The sequence below is a fragment of the Microcaecilia unicolor genome, chromosome 8 (assembly GCF_901765095.1).
Source record: "Microcaecilia unicolor chromosome 8, aMicUni1.1, whole genome shotgun sequence".
Classification (NCBI taxonomy): domain Eukaryota; kingdom Metazoa; phylum Chordata; class Amphibia; order Gymnophiona; family Siphonopidae; genus Microcaecilia; species Microcaecilia unicolor.
This window is the reverse complement of record NC_044038.1, coordinates 168,888,301-168,908,413: the sequence shown is the minus strand read 5'-3', so window position 1 is coordinate 168,908,413 and position 20,113 is coordinate 168,888,301. Positions and strand designations below refer to the sequence as shown.

Here is a 20,113-nt window from a genome sequence, read left to right as displayed (position 1 = left end):
CAAGCGGCTTCTACCTGGATAAGTGTCACCGAATATTGACCTGAATATTATTACTTTTTTTTTCTTTATTTATCAGCTTCAAAAACAAACAATAAATTTTACATAAACACAGAAAAGTAAAAATAAAGCAAATTGAATATAATTGAGCCCAAATTAAGGGGAGAAATAGCAAACTCAACAAATAAGAATAAAGATTACAAGAAAAATAGGGTACCAAAAATTGTATCACAAAAAACAAATGCCTGAATATTATTACTTTTACCTGTTGTCCTACAAAGTAATTACAGTTTGAAGGACAGGTATTGGCTACAATAACTTGACAGACTGTTAGGGGCCCTTTTACTAAAGCGCGTAGGTGCCTACATGAGTCCAACGTGTGTCAAATTGACACTACTGCCCGACTACTGCAAGCCCTGGGAGGTAATTCCATTTTTGGCGTGCGCCCAAAACATGCAGTAGAAAATATTTTCTACTGCGGGGCACTTACCTGCATTAATCGGCAGTTGGCGCATGCCGGACACTTACCACCCAGTTAGCGCATGAGACCTTACCACTAAGTCAACGGGTGGTGTTACGGTCTCAGGCCAAAAATGGACAGGCGCTGGTTTTCATTTTGCCGCAAGTCCATTTTCTGGCGCAATAAAACAATCCCTTTCCCCAGGCGCACTCAGGAAATGGAACAGAGTGCGTCCAAAACACATGCTTACACCAGCGCAGGCCACTTTTGGACACACCTTAGTAAAAAGGCCCCTTGATGTTTTGCATCCTTGATTTAGAGAACTGTTAAAATTATTCAGCTAGACAATTTTAAAACTGAAGGATAAAGGACATGAATTGACCTGTTATGTCTCCATTCTGTGAAATAGGTCAGACTGTTGAAAAAAAATGGGGGGGGGGGGGGCATCTCAGTGACCTACTTCATGGGATGGCTGCCTCCAACTCATGACTAATCCAACCCGGATGACGTCACAGTCGCCTCTGGCTGAAGCCTTCAGTGATTACTGCGTCATCCAAGTAGGATTAATTGTGAACCTAATTCTTACTGCCTTGATTTATCTATGATTATCCCTGTTAATTTAACATTAACCATCGCATTATTTCTTTCTTATTCATTTTAGAATGGAGAAAGAAGAGCACAACTTAGAAGGCAGCAAAGAAAGAAGCAAGAAAGAAGAAACAGTGCAGGAGGAACATAGGATGTGGGGTTCCCGTCGGAATACACAGGGTCAACAGAGCTTCAGCAGCTGCTTTTGGATGGCTGGGAGACAGAAAAGTGAGTGATACTTTAGCATCAGTAAAGTGCCGGCTCAATACTGCTTTCTAATATTTTATTCTTAAAGAGTGTGTACTTAGTTCCCGAAATTCTATAAATGGTGCTTAAACTTGCATGAGCCAACTAGTGAAAATAATCACTTATTAGCACTAATTGGCCTTACTTGAAATTTACGCTTGCATTATTAGTCATGTGGATCTGTGCATAAATTATACACACGTCTCCAAAAACTGGGCACGGCCATGGGAGGGTCATGAGTGGATCAGGAGCGTGGGGATCTGTGCATAATTTAGATGGAAGGATTTGCACTAGGGTTTACTTGGTGTAAATCATTGCACCTAAAGTTAGGTACTAAGCATATTCTATAAAGAGTGCCTAATTTTCAATGTCATTTATAATTCGTGCATTATTTTTTCAGCACCAATTTTTGGTGCTATTTATGGGGCCCTTTTACTAAGTTGTCTAAGCGTCTATGCGTGCCCAATGCACGCCAAAATGAAGTTACTGCACAGCAACCGTGTGGCCCTTGCGGTAATTTCATTTTTGTCATGCATCTGCTACGCAGGCCTGAAAAATATTTGTTATTTTCTGGAGCGTGTCAGCTATGTGCGCCAAGTGGCATTTGGCGCACATAGGTCATTACTGCCCAGTTACCACATGAGACTTTACTGCTAGGTCAATGGCTGGCAGTAAGGTCTCAGACCCAAAATGAACGTGCAGCAATTTTCATTTTGCTGCACGTCCATTTTCAGCAAAATTTTAAAAAGGGCTTTTTTACAGGCGCACTGAAAAATGGATTGGCGTGTGCCCAAAACCCGTGCCTACACTATCGCAAGCCATTTTTCAGTGCACCTTAGTAAAATGAGCCCTATAGAGTATGGTTCACTATCCAGCTCATAATCAAAAGTGATCGCTGGCCATTTCCTGACACAAATCGGGAGATGGCCGGTGATCACGGAAAAGCGGCAAAATCGGTATAATCAAAAGCTGCTTCTTTTGACAGCATCGCCGCTTTCCCGTCGCCTCGCCGGTGAAAGTTAAAGGGGTGTGTTGGCGGCGAAGCGAAGGCGGGACATGGGCGGGTATGGGCATGGCTACCAGATAGCCGGCTTTCGCCGATAATGGAAAAAAAATATGGCGTTAAGCAGTATTTTGCTGGGTTTACTTGGTCCTTTTATTTTCACGACCAAGCCTCAAAAAGGTGCCCAAACTGACCACATGACCACTGGAAGGAAGCTGAGATGACCTCCCCGTACTCCCCCAGTGGTCACTAACCCCCTCCCACCAAAAACACCCCACTTTAAACACTTTTTTTTCCAGCCTGTATGCCAGCCTCAAATGCCGTACCCACCTCCATGACAGCAAAATGTGTTCTGTCCTCCGACAGCCTTTTCCTGGTTGTGATGTGGCTCAGGGGTGAGTGTGATACCTTTTCTGTTATTTGCACTGCAGAGTCACATCAGCAATGCATTGTAGTGGGTGTAGGTATTGGTAGTTGGTAGGCTCTACTCCCCTGGTGCTTTCCCCCTGCTTACTAGGTCAGAGTGTGCCCTGTTTTGTTTCCTGTTGTAGTCCATGCGGTAGTGGCCATTTTTGTAAGCCAGTTTTAGTTCCCTTTCCTGTGTTACCCACGTTAGAGAACGTAGTTCTTACCTTGAATGGTGCTGAAAGAGGGCATTGTACACCATTGTGCCAGCTCTGACCTACTGCTAATCTTAGTACCAGGGGACTCTTTGCCAGTGGGGCACAACCTCTGATCTGCAGTTAACTGTGAGTAAACGTACTTATTCAAATAAAGGACTTTTTCAGAGATTAGTCTTCAGGTGTGAACTGGCTTGCCAAAGTTATACAGCAGCAATAAGTCCTAGAGGCTGTATGCAGGTCCCTGGAGCAGTTTTAGTGGGTGCAGTACATTTGTGGGTAGTGGGTTTTTTTTGGGGATGGGGGGGTTGGGGGGCTCAGCCCCCAAAGTAAGGGAGCTATGCACGTGGGAGCTTTTCTGAAGTCCACCGCAGTGACCCCTAGGGAGCCCGATTGGTGTCAGGGGGGCCAGTGCACTAAAAATGCTGGCTCCTCCCATGGCCAAATGCCTTGGATTTGGTCGGGGTTTGAGATGGCTGACATAACTTTCCATTATCGCTAAAAAACGATGCCGGCCATCTCAAACCTCAGCCAAATCCAAAGCATTTGGCTGGCCGGAACCGTATTATCGAAACAAAAGATGGCCGGCCATCTTTTTCGAAAATACGGGTCTGGCCAGCTGTTTGCGGCACCGCCAAAATACATCGCCGGTCATGTATTTCGCTGGCGCCGTTCGATTATTCCCCTCCACGTCCTCTTTGCATATAATACGCTTTCTTTTCCCTCTATTATGCTTGTATGAAACATTGCACTCGTTACTCTGTTGGGAAAAGGTGCACATTATGTACACAAACCTCTAATTTGATAGTCTGGTGAATCCACTTTACACTTAGGGCTAGATATATGGTGCCTGAAAGTTCTGTATGGAAATAAATACACATGGAGGGGCATTTTCGATTGGGGACAACCATATCTAAGGGCGCCCAACTCTAAGGACGGTGCCACGAAGGGGCGGGGCAACACGTATTATCGAAACAAGATGGACGTCCATCTTTCATTTCGATAATATGATCGGGGACGCCCAAATCTTGACGTTTAGGTCAACCTTAGAGATGGTCGTCCTCGATTTTCGGCGATAATGGAAACCAAAGATGTCTATCTCAAAAACGTCCAAATCCAAGCCCTTTGATCATGGGAGGAGCCAGCATTTGTAGTGCACTGGTCCCCTGACGTGCCAGAACACCAACCAGACACTCTAGGGGGCACTGCAGTGGACTTCAGAAATTGCTCCCAGGTGCATAGCTCCCTTACCTTGGGTGCTGAGCCCCCCAACCTCCCCCCTCCTAGGTCCGCCTGCCTGAAGTACACTGCACCCACTACAACTGCTCCAGGGACCTGTATACTGCTGCGATGGACCTGAGTATGGCATTTGAGGCTGGCATAGAGGCTGGCAAAAAAGTATTTTTAAACTTGTTTTTTATGGTGGGAGGGGGTTAGTGATCACTAGGAGGTCATCCCTGATTCCCTCCAGTGATCATCTGGTCAGTTGGGGCACCTTTTTGAGGCTTGGTTGTGAAAGAAATGGACCAAGTAAAGTCGGCCAAGTGCTTGTCAGGGAAAGGGATTTGTTTTATTGCGCCAGAAAATGGACTTGCGGCAAAATGAAAACCAGCGCCTGTCCATTTTTGGCCTGAGACCTTAACACCACCCGTTGACTTAGTGGTAAGGTCTCATGCGCTAACAGCAGCTCTGCCTCACTGGCCTACAGCGGCTCTGTTTGAAAGACAGAAAAGAAGAGGAAATGTTGCCTAATGCACTGACTATAAGTCAGGGTCCAAGTTTTTTCTCTCCGTTCATCTGACTTCAATCTCCTTCTGCTGCTCTCTGTGTCTGTCAGTTAGACTGTAAGCTCTACAGTACAGGGATTTTATCTTCCATGTAGCTATAGCACTGCATACAGATTGTAGTACTGTCTAACTGTATAAATGTTTAACAGTAGTAAGAACAGCAGTAATTTTCTGCTTAAAGTTATATTGATACTTTGCCTAGAGCCATTATGAATGGGGTCTACAATATATGTAAGTAATAAATAAATGAAAGCCAAATTACTGTAGCTGTCTCGTTTTGCTTTCATTATTATGGCAAAACAAGCCATGTGAGTTCAAACTAACCACAGGGTTTGGAGGACTGTAGGTAATTTGATTGTCGACTCCTATGTACACAGTAGCCTACAAAACTGGGCAATATTCCAAAAATTGATTTACAGAAGTAACTCTCCCTACGTCAATATCTCCTGAGCCCAAATGAATATATTTTTGTGCAGCATAAGTAAAAGAAATACCATGGCCCAACCTTTTCAGCCTGTTATCATTTTCTCAGCTTGGTGTTGTTAGTAAATCAGACCTACGTAAATAAATGATAAAAGATTGAGTAGAATGGGGAAAAATCTTTCTCATCTTCGTAAGAGAGACACAGAAGCAGTCGTTCCTACGAGCGTCATGCTATAATCTTCTCTTTGTCTTGAAGTATGCAGAAGCTACATCTATTAGTGAAAAGGGTCAGTTCTTACTCACTGTGCTGCAATTGTATTTGAATTGCTTTCGCAAAGCTTTAGAAGAAAACTCTCTGTGAATCATTTTTTCCTGTGGCAAACACACATGACAGACAAGTAAATTTGAGTTGTTAGTTGTATTTTGGTTTTACTTTTCAATCAGGGCCATAGAAGGGACCTCCTGAAGCATCGTGGACTGGCAGGTGTTCACCAGCACTGGCAGTGCAATATTGAGTTGGTAAAGAGAAGTCACATCAAAGCTCAAGATTACAGCAAGGACGGGTGTATGCTATCGGAAGCTTTCCAAATCTGCAGGTAGGAAGAAATTCATTGATGCTGGCCATTTAGAAAAATCACACCATTTGCAATCAAAGTCTGTGGTATTTGCCCTATTTCATGTTAGTGGAGCTTTTCATCTCAAATGTTTGCAGTGTGAATTATCGGAATCTGAGTGCATGCAGACTAACAAGATTTGGTTGCTTCCTGCTTGCTTAAAAGCAAGCAAGCAGGAATAAGCAAGAATAAGCAACCAGGAAGCATGCTCATATTGTGAACCTTTATGGCTACTCATGCCTTGATACAGCATTACTAGCGAAACCTTGGCCGAAGTTGGTGTGTTTGACCGATGACCCGCTTGTTGCTTTGCACCTGAACTTGAAAGCTAAGTTACTCTTTTAACTTTCACATGCTGTATGGATCCCGAGCTGATTCTGTCGAGCTTTTAGCATCTTTTCATTTTGGAACTTAAGGGTTTTTGCCTATGATGATATAATTCCCAGCGGAAGTTTTCTCAACTCTTGTTATTACTAAATGACTACTTAGGTTGGAGGTTGGGACTAAATTCAGAGGCTTTTCCCTTAATCCCCTTTAAAATAGATGCACTGTACAGAATCTATAGTCTACTGTTGAAATTACTATATTTTGCCATTATACGAGAAAGGTTTGTTCTGTTGTATACTTATATATAATACCCTCTCTTCCTCGAGTTGTGATATATGAGTTGTGTTCATGACACTTGGATCCATTTCTCCAGGTGTCCTCAGTCATTTCCTGAATAGTACAAATTAAATCTCCACTGTATTTTAATTGTTATACAGACATTATAGAATGCAAGCTTATGTCCGCATTTTTATGCCTAACTGTAGGCGCAAGCATTTACGCCAGCCAAAAGCAGGTATAACTTTTCACTCCTAGCTACTGTCAGATATGTGTGGAAATGCAAGTATCCTATAACACTGCACCTAAATGCTGGGCACGCCCCTGACCCCCTTTGGAGTTGCATGCTATGGGCTAGATTCTATATTTGGCACCTGCAAATTCCATGTGGAAAAAATATGCCTAAGTATGTCTAAATTTTATAGAATAGGTTTAAATTTCCATGTGGTCTATAGAATATGCTGAGTGCCTTTCCACGCAACCAAATTTAGTTGAAGCCATTTTTGCCATGTTTTACTTGGCACAAATCCTGATTCCTAAATTAGGTGCAGAGCAGGTGTGTTCTATAACAACCCGCATAGATTTTAGAAACACCCACGCCCCACCCATGACCAAGCCTCCTTTTCAACTATGTGACTTAGAATTTGTGTGCTGTACATTACAGAATACGCTTAGCAAGTTGTGTACATAAATGTTAATTAATGCCAATTAGTGCTAATTGGTTGTTAACATCCAATTGACAGCACTGATTAGCAAGTTAACCAATTAAGTTATGTGCATTGTTATAGAATTTCCATGTGGAAATTAAGGCACAATATACAGAATCTGGCAGTATACAAATTGAGCAGACTGGTTATAGAATAGGAGCGTGGATCAGATACATGCGTAACTAGTAGACTGGCAATTAGCACTTGTTAAGGCCAATTATTGATATTTAGCACTAATTCAGCCAATTAATGTATGCGCATATCTGATAACCGCAAGCAAACAACCACCTAACTTTGGGAGATCTTTAAGAATTCCAGGGTCCAACAAGCATCAACACATTCCACAATTCATTATCAACAACATAACCAGAATATCCATTTAAAAGAACCATATCAGATCCAAATTAAGTACTGAACACAAGCTATGTAAAATAAATGAATGTTTTCAAATTTTCCATCTTTCAAACTGTGAAGAAGTGTACATGAAATTTCTTTCTTTCAGAACGAAGCAGAGTAGACCAAGTGTTAAAACTGAGATCCGAGTTCTCCAAGTGCCACCAGGAATGAAAATGCAAAAGACTGGCTTGCTCTCCTCCGTGCTAAGCAAATCCCAAATTCAAGCCTCCTTGCTAGACTGGGGAAATCTGCCTGATCATGTGGTCCTGCAAGTTTTTCAGTATCTCCCTTTAGTGGACCGAGCACGCGCATCTTCGGTTTGTAGACAGTGGAATGAGGTTTTTCATATTCCTGACTTATGGAGGAAATTTGAGTTTGAACTGAATCAGCCAGCCACTTCCTACCTAAAGTCTACACATCCTGATCTCATCCAGCAGATTATTAAAAAGCATGCTGGCCATCTGCAGTATGTGAGCTTCAAGGTAAGAATGGAAATTCACCAAACATGCTTGTTAGCAGGTGTAAATTCTAACCTCGATTGGTTAGGACATCGATGTTATTGCGTTTCTAAAATGGGGGGAAAAAACATATTTTCTAGGCATGCTCAAGTCCTGCCTAAACTACACCCAGACCATGTCCCCTTCCCATTTGCATGCACTTGAGTTTTTGATGTGTATATCTTGGCTTTAATGGGAATTTGGATGTTTATGCAAGATAAACATTTAAGTACTGGCATGCACATCTCAAACATGAATAGATCTTCTAAAATGATCACCATTTAGAATTTGCCAGGAGGGCTATGTGTAACTTGAAAATACCTCTGCTTCAGGAGGCAGGTGAAAGCCTGGCTCTTCTCCCATTTATTTATTTAGATTTTGCTCACACCTTTTTCAGTAGTAGCTCAAGGTGAGTTACATTCAGGTACACTGGATATTTCTCTGTCCCAGGAGGGCTCACAATCTAAGTTTGTACCTGAGGCAATGGAGGGTTAAGTGACTTGCCCAAGATCACAAGGAGTAGCAGTGGGATTTGAACTGTTACTGGCCACTGCTGGATTGCAAGACCAGTGCTCTAACCACTAGGCCACTCCTCCACTCCATGCCTTTAATACCCATTCTGCACCTGGACCAGCTTGCTACACATACTGTAACTTAGATCAGTTCCTTATCTCTTGCTTAACTACACAAAGAACTTGCCTTGAGTTTAGCTAACCATCAAATGATCCCAACTGACTCTGTACCTCACATCTTGTCCCCATCATATATCTGCCCTTGGTCCCTCAGTATATGGTAAGCCGTATTGTAGAAAATCTTTAGCATCATATCTATGTTAATTGAATGTTCTAATGCCTGCTTATTAGGTGTATCATTAGTATTATGCTAACATTGTAGTATATCTCTGATATTTGAATTCCAGTGCTGTCAAATGTGTATATTTATGATACAGTTTCACGGTAGTTCTATTATTAGGTTTCAATTTACTGTTTTCCAGTTTACCTAATTTATTATATTTATGTTTATGTTCAATGTCGATCACCGTAAATGGCTCAGCATTGAATATCCTGGCTTAGTGCCGACCGCAGGAGTCAGCCAGTCTAACTCCCGCAGTCTGAAGATTGGCCACTCTGTGTTCTTTCATCTTCATCTTCGTTGTGTTTGTTTGCCATCTTTGCTGTTTGCGAGGATTGTTTCTTCTGTTTTGCTGTTTACTCTGAGCTAACCACTAACTGGTTAGTGCAGGAACACTCACTCTCCGCCCCTGACACATCCCCTCAAAAAAATTTAAAAATTGTTTAGTGCACATTTAGTGTGTGTAATTGCAAAAAAAAAAAAATATCATGTGATGCTTTAGCATAATCGCAGTAGTCCATTTGGGTGGGTGTTAGCACCTAGCGTAGCTTGCTAAAAGGGCCCTGTTATTTCCTGTTGATGCCTGTGAAGCAGTTTTTGTACAATGTAGTCTTCTTACACTTTTATTTTGCCCTAGCAGTTTTTCTTCTGATTCTTTAGGCTTCCAGCTCAACTGAAACCAATCTATCATGCTACAATGCTGGCAGTGACCACTGGGGGAGTCAGGGGAGGTCATCCCCGATTCCCTCTGGTGGTAATCTGGTCATTTAGGGCACTTTTTGGGGCCTTATTCGTGAAAAAACAGGGTCCAGGAAAAGTGCCCTAAATTCTAGCTACAAACGCATACTTTTTTTCCATTATCGGCGAAAGGCACCCATCTCTGTTCGGGTGATAACCATGCCCCAGTCCCGCCTTCACCACGCCTCCGACACGCCCCCGTCAACTTTGTACGCTTCCGCGATGAAAGGCTTGAATTTGTTCATAACTGCCAGGGATTTTTTTGCCCTATTTTATAAACCCAGACCCCAAGATTCAGAGCACAGGAGATAGCTGGGCTGTCCCCTGCAGTCCATGCTGAACCCAGATATTTAGTGCTGGGCTGTTTCTGGTGACCAGCATTGAATATCCAGTTTTACTTTGGCCAGTTTCACCTTAACCAGCCAAGCCGATTTTCAAAGCTGGCTGGTTAAGTTGGAGCCAGCTAAAGTTATTCCAACTATTGTGGTGGCCAAATATGGCTGCCAAACTTAGCCGGCTGGTTATCCAGCACTGATTGTCACCAGATAGCTGGTTAGCTGCCGTTTCGGAGGTCATTTCCCTTTAAATATCAGGCAACTAATGCCTAACTGAGTCATTGTATTAACCATTCTTAGCCGGGGGACACTGACCACAGCTCCATCTGGAACCTGATACAAGTTCACTCAAGTCCAAGCATGAGACTATTTCTCAAGCAAGGGCTGTAAAAGTGCTTCCAAAGTATCTTCAATGCAAAAGCAGGAACCAGGTCTGGGAATAATACCCTGAGTCTTCTACACAGCTTGTCTTATCTCTTTTAAGAAGACTTATTTGGAAAATAGTTTTAATGAATGAAATTATTCCATTTCTAGGTTGACAGCTGTACTGAATCTGCAGAAGCAGCTTGTGACATCCTCTCTCAGCTGGTTAATTGTTCAATCAAGACATTGGGCTTAATTTCAACAGCAAAACCAAGTTTTATGAATATTTCCAAGGTACTGTAATTCCATAATGCATGAAGAACTTTATAGCAATGAGAAGTGGCAGACTAAAATTCACACATTCAGGGCAATTCTATAACGTATGAGCTTGTATTTACATGTGCATTACGCACATAAATATTTAGAATATTAGCATTTTCACACATATGGGCACATCTACACATGTAAATGTTAGCATAGTGCCTAACTGCTATTCTGCAAATACCAAATGAAAAGATCTTTATTGACTAACCCGACACAGCCATGTTTCGGCACAATGCTTGCTTCAGGGGTCGTGATCTGTCAACGGATTCCAAAACAGCAATCGTGGTACAAAAATGGAATCAGTTGACAGACCATGACTCCTGATGCAGGCATTATGCTGAAACACAGCCGTGTCAGCTCAGGCAATAAAGATCTTTTTGTTTTGACCTGTGGTCGCACCTCTGTTTATGGCCATCTCTGTTTTGTGTTCTCCTTGAAGTTATCTGCAATGTTTTTTAATTCTTTGTTTTCTTTTTTTTTCATCTTCTTATTTTCTTCTTTGGTTTCATTCTGCAATTATCTGCATAACGTACATAGTGCATATTTGCAAGAGGATATTCATAAGGGCCAAACCTGGGCAGTATGTAACGGTGGCTCCCACTTATACCCATAACTGACAGAATACTGTAAATTATGCATGTCCCTGCCACACTTAGGTGCTCAAACATACACCAGCTATATGGCAGGAATAAGTGAATATGCCTAAATGTTAGGTTTTCTTTGCCTGAAAGTGCCAATGTGTGGGTGTTGTGGATCTCTGCTGTTGTGTTGCCTCAAGTGCAAAGTGGCTAATGGTGGTGTTTGGACAAAAATGGCATTGTCCCTTCCCACACCAATGTTGTTAGGCATGGTGAAAGATCTGCTCCACAAAGATACCCCTGACGAAGGCTGTGTTTGTCTAAACACAGCCCATGTTGAGTTATTCTATCAGAATTTATTTTGAAGAATATACTTTGGTCATCCTGAACATTTTGGTTGGGTTTCTCCACTTCTTTGGTTTGATTTAGGTGCATTATGGTTACACTAGGATTCTATAAAGGAAAGGAGGCACCTACATTCCTTTATAGAAAAGGCTTCTACCATCCTTTGTGTGCCTAATTGAAGACTCCTTGTTATAGAATCGATTCCATTGGAGCATGTAAGTGTTTAGAATAATGGTACATAATGGATGTATGTATTCACAGAGGCTCCAAAAGCCCAAAATGTCACAGTATTCTATAAATACAACACAGATCTGACATAGTACATATTTTATAGGTAGTGCCTACTTCCTTTTATACAAGAATAGAATCCTATGATAGAATACTAACAGGTGTAATACAGATCTATAATCACTACACATTACTAACTGAACCTGATCTGTTATCCGAACTGACAGTGTTATTAATCTATGTGGGCCACATTGAGCCTGCGAGGTGGGGGAATGTGGGATGCAAATGCAATAAAATAAATAAATAAATAAATAAGTTACATGCGTGAGTCCTGTCTATGCTTTGCCCAGACTCCCCTATGTAGATGTCTACCTGTAAAATACAAGCTATGCTATATTTACAGAATAGTGGACACATATCCACATATTTGCCATTATTCAAAACACTTTTATGTGTATCAGTGCCTATAAGTTAGGGTCTACTTCATACAATTATAGAACCCATTATCCTGCTTATAATCGAACGAGAAAAACGCCCAAGTTCCGACCTAAATCGAGAGATGGACGTTTATCTCACAAAAACGAATAACACGGTATAATCGAAAGCCGAACTTGGACATTTTCAACTGCACTTCATCGCGGAAGCGTACAAAGTTGACGGGGGCATGTCGGAGGCGTGGTGAAGGCGGGACTGGGGCATGGTTATCACCCGAACAGAGATGGGTGCCTTTCGCCGATAATGGAAAAAAAGTATGCGTTTGTAGCTAGAATTTAGGGCACTTTTCCTGGACCCTGTTTTTTCACAAATAAGGCCCCAAAAAGTGCCCTAAATGAGCAGATTACCACCAGAGGGAATCGGGGATGACCTCCCCTGACTCCCCCAGTGGTCACTAACCCCCTCCCACCACAAAAAAATGATGTTTTACAACTTTTTATTTTCACCCTCAAATGTCATACCCACCTCCCTGGCAGCAGTATGCAGGTCCCTGGAGCAGTTGTTAGGGGGTGCAGTGGCCTTCAGGCAGGTGGACCCAGGCCCATCCCCCCCTACCTGTTACAATTGTGCTGCTTAATGCTTAGTCGTCCAACCCCCCCAAACCCACTGTACCCACATGTAGGTGCCCCCCTTCACCCCTTAGGGCTATAGTAATGGTGTAGACTTGTGGGCAGTGGGTTTTGAGGGGGATTTGGGGGGCTCAACACACAAGGGAAGGGTGCTATGCACCTGGGAGCTCTTTTACCTTTTTTTTGTTTTTGTAAAAGTGCCCCCTAGGGTGCCCGGTTGGTGTCCTGGCATGTGAGGGGGACCAGTGCACTATGAATCTTGGCCCCTCCCACGAACAAATGCCTTGGATTTATTCGTTTTTGAGCTGGGCACTTTCATTTTCCATTATCGCTGAAAAGCAGAAACGCCCAGCTCACAAATTGTCGAATAAAACATGGACGTCTATTTTTTTCGAAAATACGGTTTGGTCCGCCCCTTCACGGACCCGTTCTCGGAGATAAACACCCATGGAGATAGATGTTTTCGTTCGATTATGCCCCTCCACGTATACTAAGGCAGCATTGGTTGACTTGTTGCAGCACTTGAGACTTTTAACCTATGATGTCAGTACACTAATGCCCTAATTCTATAAAAATTGCCAAAAATTATATGCACAAATTTAGGTGTGCACCCAATTTGCATTCGCAATTTAATTGAATAACAAGCTAATTAGCACAAGAATAAGCAATTATTGGAACTAATTAAATTTAAATGGAACATGCACATGTCAATTTAGGTGCAGGATCTGTGCCTAAATTGTATGTATGAGTAAACAAAGAGGTGTGGCAGTGGGAGGGTCATGGGCAGAACAGGGGCGTTCCTAGCATTTATGCTCATTGTTATAGAATATGGGTTACCGAGGATGGACAGACTGGATGGGCCATATGACCTTTATCTGCCGTCATGTTTCTATGGGGGATACACACCCAGTTTAGGCATGAACATTTGCACCAGGTTTCAGTTTGTGCAAATGGCAGCACCTAAAGTTAGGCACTAGTCCCAGGCATAAGTCTAGTCTATAAACCATGCCTAACTTTAAGTGCAGCTTATAAAATAGCACTTTTTTCAGTGCCATATTCAAATTCACCCCTATGGGTGTAATTTTATAACACATAAAACTTCACAGGGATGTACACGTATAAAAAGAGATGAAGGGGAAGAGTGTGCATATTTTAAATGATCTGCAGGTAGGTGCGTCTGGAGGTGTAGTCTGGGTAAAGCAGGACAGAGTAGCGATTTAGAAAATATGCAAGTGCACTCCTTCCCCATATTCAAATTTGGGCAACCTATGCACATGTATGCACAAATTAATTAGTTAATGAGTCAATTAACACCCGTTATTAGCGTTAATTGACACTAATTTGGATTTAAGCATGCTTCTGCCCACACACTAGCCTATAAAGCTGCTGCCCTAAGTGTCTCATGTGCAGCCCAAAAGGGGGCATGGCCATAGGAGGGGAATGGATGGGGTCAGGGGCATTCCAGATATTTAGGCGCAGTGTTATAGAATTCCGGGGTTGTGCACCCTCTCTTGAATACCAGGATTTACACCAGGTTTCAGCAGGTGTAAGTCCTCACACCCAAAGTTGGGTGCAGGAATCAGACCTAAGCGCTATTCTCTAAAAGGCATATGGCACGGAGCACCCTTTACAGGATATGAGTGCAGATCTCTCCAGCATCTACATTTGGCTGCCGTGTACTGAGTCTGATCCATAAAGGGAAATTTTATAACAAAGTGCTTACATTTATGTACCACTCACGTGCATAAAATTACAGAATACTAGAACTTTCACAGGTAAGCATACACTTATACACGTAAACGCCAATAGGATGCCCTCATGCTATTCTGTTAGGTCACACATAAGTGGCATACAGATGGTCAGATCATGGGCGTGCAATGGGCTGGGCTCCCATTTACATGCGTAACTTATAGAATACTCTAAGCTGTGCATATCCTTGCCACATTCACGTGACTGCAGTTACGCAAGGTCTATGGCTGGTATAACTGTGGGTGTGTGCCAATAACAGATTATGCTTGTATTCTGTAACGGAATTCAGGTACCCAGATGCCATTATAGGATAGGCTCTTACTGTGTGGCATTAGGTCACCTAAACAGAAGTGCCAACTTATACAATTTCCCGCATAAAGCACATGCACAAATTATACCTTCTTCGGAAGAGGTGTAAATGTGCTACTCTGGCTGGTTCTAGGAGTCTATTTTGAAAAGTCACTTAGATGCCTATCCTGCTTATTTTCAAATGAGAAGGCCGGCCATCTTCCGACACAAATCGGGAGATGGCCGGCCATCTCCTGAAGCCGGCCAAATCGGTATAATCGAAAGCCGATTTTGGCCGGCTTCAACTGCTTTCCGTCGCAGGGCCGGCCAAAGTTAAAGGGGACATTTCGGCAGGATATGGAAAATGGGATGGGGGCGTGGTTACGAGATGGCTGGCCTTGGCTGATAATGGAAAAAAGAAGGCCGGCTCTGACGAGCACTTAGCCGGCTTCACTTGGTCCATTTATTTTTAGGACCAAGCCTCCAAAAAGTGCCCCAAATGACCAGATGACCACTGGAGGGAATCGGGAATGACCTTCCCTTACTCCCCCAGTGGTCACCAACCCCCTCCCACCCAAAAAAAATTAAAATTCATTTTTTTGCCAACCTCTATGCCAGCCTGAAATGTCATACCCAGCTCCATGACAGCAGTATGCAGGTCCCTGGAGCAGTTTTTAGTGGGTGCAGTGCACTTCAGGCAGGTGGACCCGGCCCATCCCCCCACCTTACACTTGTGGTGGTAAATGGGAGCCCTCCAAACCCCCCGCAAAACCCACTGTACCCACATGTAGGTGCCCCCCTTCACCCCTAAGAGCTATGGTAGTGGTGTACATTTGTGGGTAGTGGGTTTTGGGGGATTTAGGGGGCTCAGCACACAAGGTAAGGGAGCTATGTACCTGAGAGCTATTTTTGAAATCCACTGCAGTGCCCCTAGGGTGCCTGGTTGGTGTCCTGGCATGTGAGGGGGACCAGTGCACTACAAATGCTGGCTCCTCCCACGACCAAATGCCTTGGATTTTGCCGGGTTTGAGATGGCTGCCATTAGTTTCCATTATTGCTGAAATCCAATGCTGGTCATCTCTAAAGCCAGCCTAAATGTTGAGATTTGGCCAGCTCTGACCATATTATTGAAACAAAAGATGGCCGGCCATCTTGTTTTGATAATACGGGCGGGACGCCGCTTTATGGGGCTGGCCTTGAAGATGGCCGCCCATATAGATGGCCGGCCCCGTTTGATTATGCTCCTCTATGTTGCCTTTATAAAGCAGGTGCCTTTTATAAAATGATCCCATTTCTGCATTCTTCTAATCGAATGGTACAAGTCATGCAGGTTTGCTGTAAATTCTTTTTCCACTTTTTCTCCTTCTCAAATAGTCCCATTTCATATCAGCTCTGACTGTGGTTTTTGTCAACTCAAAGTGCTTGTCTTCTATCAAGATCGATGATACCCCAGTGGATGATCCTTCATTGAAGGTTCTTGTGGCCAATAACAGTGATACATTAAAACTTCTAAAAATGAACAGCTGTCCTCATGTGTCGCCTGCGGGTGAGTAATGCACCTCGAAAATGAATGGAAGGCTTCTCACGAGTCTTTTTTTTTTAATATTGCCCATAGTGCTGATTTTGGAGATAAGCTTTTTGTTGGGAATGTAGTTAGCATAAGAACATCCTAATATTTTATAAAACACTCTTAGATACCAAATTTCCAGTGCTGCGGGTTAGCTTATATTCTTTTGAATTAACCAGACGAACACCATCCAGAGTTGACTTGATCATTGGGAAGTCACTGGAAATAATTTGGCCTTGATTACCTCCATTTACATAGTAGGGATATATGGCCGAAAAATTCTCATTTTGCTTAATTTTCTGTGTTGGTTACGGGAAGTTTACTTTTGTTTTTTGTTTTTTTTATTTATTTATTGATTGATTGATTTTGCTTCACGGGCAATGTCATAAATACCGTGCACTTCTGTCCTTATGGTTTGCTCCATACTCTCTAGCTCTTGGGAAATTCACAATGACCTCCCAATCTATAACAGATCACCAAAATGTAAGCACCAATATTGCACGTAAGTTATGGAGTGCTAGCACTTACACATATGACTGTTACAGTTACACGCATAAGTGCTAGTTGCAAGCTGAGTGTTATTCTTCAACTTATGAGCACAACTGCCAACAAAAGGTTTGGAAATAACAGAACGACAAAGCCCCAGGCCCCCATTTCAATCACCATTCCCACAGCACCCTGTTCCCCAACTTCCAAAAGGCTCCCCAGTGCCTACCTGAATCCCTGGTGATCTAACATGGGTCCATTGGAGTAGGAGCGATGCCAGTTAGCTCCTGCCCGTAGCCACGATTGCATCCAATCGAGTGGTATGAGAGACTGAAGTGAAAGGTTGCAGTCAGCATATTGGACCCGCTTAGTTCCTGTCCCCAACCCAATATGCAGTTAATATGAGAATTAGTTCAAACAAACCACCATGCCACTTGGTAACAGTTTTTGCACTTGTGTGGAAGTAGTTAGCACATGTTATTTCACATGTTATCTGCTTAGCACACTTTACTAAGGGGTCCTTTTACTAAGGTGTGCTGAAAAATGGCCTGCAGTACTGTAGGTGCGTGTTTTGGATGCACATCTGTAAAAAATGGCTTTTTTTTAATCGAAAATGGACATGTGGCAAATTGAAAATTAGCACGTGTCCATTTTAGGTCTGAGACCTTACTGCCAGCCATTGACTTAGCAGTAAGGCCTCATGCATTTACCAGGTGGAAATTGTCAATGCGCATTCAAATGCTGATTACCGCCAGTGCGCCAGAAAATAAAAATATTTTCTGGTGCGTGAAGTGGTAAAAAAAATGAATTTACCACCCAGGCCACATGGTAGCCAGGCAGTAATTCCAAACTGACAGGCATTGGGCATGCGTAGGCGCCTAAGGGCCCCAAAAAGACCTCTTTAATGTGCAATAAGAAACTTGCATGTTTGGTAACTGCAGGGGATATGTTGGCCATTCTCCAACAGCTACTTTACAGCCTTCACACTTACTGAGCGTTAATTTTGGCTAATAAATTGTGTTAAGTGCAAAAACGTAACCACACTTTAGTAAGCAGGTCTCTTACCTCCGAATTCTATATATGGTGCTGAAAGATCGGCACCAGAATTTGCATGTGGATCAGATATCCATGCGCAAATTTAATTGCTAAATTGGGTCAATTTTTGGCTAATTGGTGCAATTGTTAGTGTTAACAAGCACTTAATTGACACCAGTTGGGGGGGTTATGTGCAGATCTTTGATCTGTGAGCTTCTCCGCCAACTGTGCAGATCTCAAAAGGGGGTGTGGCCATGGGAGGGGCATGAGCAGGTCAGGGGCATTTCTAAAAGTTAGACATGGGATTACAGAATTAGGGCCTATCCATGCCTAACTTTGGGCATTGGTAGTTACATCTGCCTGGCTTCATGAGGTGTAAGTCTGGCACCCAAAGTTAAGCGTGACTTACGCGCTATGTTCGTATTCTATAAGGGCTGCAAGACCTTTATAGAATGGTGTTTAGCATGAATCATTTCTGGTTCCAATTTTCGGCAACATATATAGAATCTAGTCTTTAGTATGTATTAAATCATCTGTACAACTCTACAGAAGAGGTTTTTAAGGGAAGAATTTATTGATAATATTCGGCTGGTTTCATATTTAGTATCTTCTCTTTGTTAAATAGGGATTCTTTGTGTGGCAGATCAATGTCATGGGCTCAGAGAACTGGCTTTGAATTATCACCTTTTAAGTGATGAATTACTCTTGGCCCTTTCCAGTGAGAAACATGTTCGTCTTGAGCATCTCCGCGTCAATGTTGTGAGTGAGAATCCTGGACAAACCCTGTTTCACACTATTAAGAAGCAAAGCTGGGATGCGCTTATCAAGCATTCTCCCAAGGTCAACATTGTCATGTACTTCTTTCTGTATGAAGAGGAGTTTGATGCATTCTTCCGAGAAGAAATGCCTGTCACCCACCTTTACTTTGGTCGTGCAGTAAGCAAAGCAATGCTAGGCCGGATAGGGCTGAATTGCCCGCGGTTAATTGAGTTAGTCATCTGCGCTAATGGGCTTCAGCCGCTGGATGAAGAGCTCATTCGTATTGCCGAACGCTGCAAAAATCTAACAGCCATGGGCCTTGGGGAGTGTGAAGTTACCTGCAGTGGCTTTGTGGAGTTTGTCAAGATGTGTGGAGGCAGGCTCACCCAGCTTTCCATTATGGAGGAAGTTCTCATTCCAGACAACCAATACAACTTGGAGCAAATTCATTCTGAGGTCTCTAAGCACCTTGGAAGAATGTGGTTTCCTGATATGATGCCTACTTGGTAAAGCAGTAATGAAAATTGGACCTGGCCATTTCCATTTCAAAATAATGCATAAAAGGCAGAACAAGATTTGTATTCTTATAAACATAAATAAGTAAATAGAAATAAAGAGATAAATACTGAGCAGAACAGGAACTGATTAATTATAAGGATAATAGAAATTTTCAGCCCAGCTATGCATTCAAGTCTGAATGCTGAATGCACTGCCATAACTTTATACAAAAAAAATATTTTTGTAACATTATCCCTGCTATTCCTGTATTCAGTGCTGAACACATAAATTATATGAAAAGTGGCAAATATGCAGCAGCTATTCATAACCTCTGGTCTTGCCCCTCTCTTGTACATTTTTAAGAGCGAGGAAGGTATGAAGCTGCATTAGGGCTCTAATATGTATTATTTACTCTTAATGTGTGTTAAAGGGCTCCAGCACTGGGTGTGGTGCCTTATTGCAGTGTTAATTAAGTCACCCCATGTTTCCTAATAATGAAATGCATGGTATGGGATTTACATAGTAAAGCAGCTCATTACTATGTAAATCCCATACCATGGCTTGTGGTATGCACTGGGTGCACAATGCAAGCTGCGCTATAGCCTGTAAAATAGCCCTAGACTGTCTCTTAAAGGGACCAGCAACATGTCAAAGTTCAAAATCCTACATGCCCCTTCTCCACAGGAAGTCCCTATTTGAAAGCATTTGCCCTTATATAGAAAGATGGCCCCTAGTGGTAGTACTGCAAGACTACTGCTAGGGGTCAATAGCGCCATTTTGGATCCTGGTGTCAGCAAGGTAGGGCGATTGAGGATTGCTTTTGCCCACCCACTAAACCCCAGGGATTTCTAAAGGTACATGTTGGTGGGGAGACCTCTGGAGAGTGGGTTGGCCTTCATGGGCCATTATTGGCTTGGGAGGTGGGTTTCCAGGTGGAGAGTTGCATCTTGGGGGGCCCTTCAG

The 20,113-nt window shown here is 42.8% G+C and overlaps 1 protein-coding gene across 1 annotated transcript; it reads left to right on the top strand.

Moving 5' to 3' along the window:
* The first annotated feature begins 960 nt into the window (after positions 1-960).
* On the top strand, positions 961-19,214 carry LOC115476853 (F-box/LRR-repeat protein 21-like). Its single transcript, XM_030213426.1, has 6 exons — positions 961-1,014; positions 5,569-5,720; positions 7,551-7,926; positions 10,401-10,523; positions 16,180-16,351; positions 18,519-19,214. Exons 1-6 carry the CDS (start codon positions 961-963, stop codon positions 19,160-19,162), a joined length of 1,521 nt encoding a protein of 506 aa, XP_030069286.1. The 3' UTR covers positions 19,163-19,214.
* Positions 19,215-20,113: the final 899 nt, after the last annotated feature.

Excerpts from the sequence above, each read along its gene's own strand:
- LOC115476853 (XM_030213426.1), top strand. The coding sequence starts at position 961 with ATGACGTCACAGTCGCCTCTGGCTGAAGCCTTCAGTGATTACTGCGTC. Across the intron at positions 1,015-5,568 it reads GTGATTACTGCGTCATCCAA|GGCCATAGAAGGGACCTCCT; the intron begins GTAGGATTAATT and ends CTTTTCAATCAG. Across the intron at positions 7,927-10,400 it reads TGCAGTATGTGAGCTTCAAG|GTTGACAGCTGTACTGAATC; the intron begins GTAAGAATGGAA and ends TTCCATTTCTAG.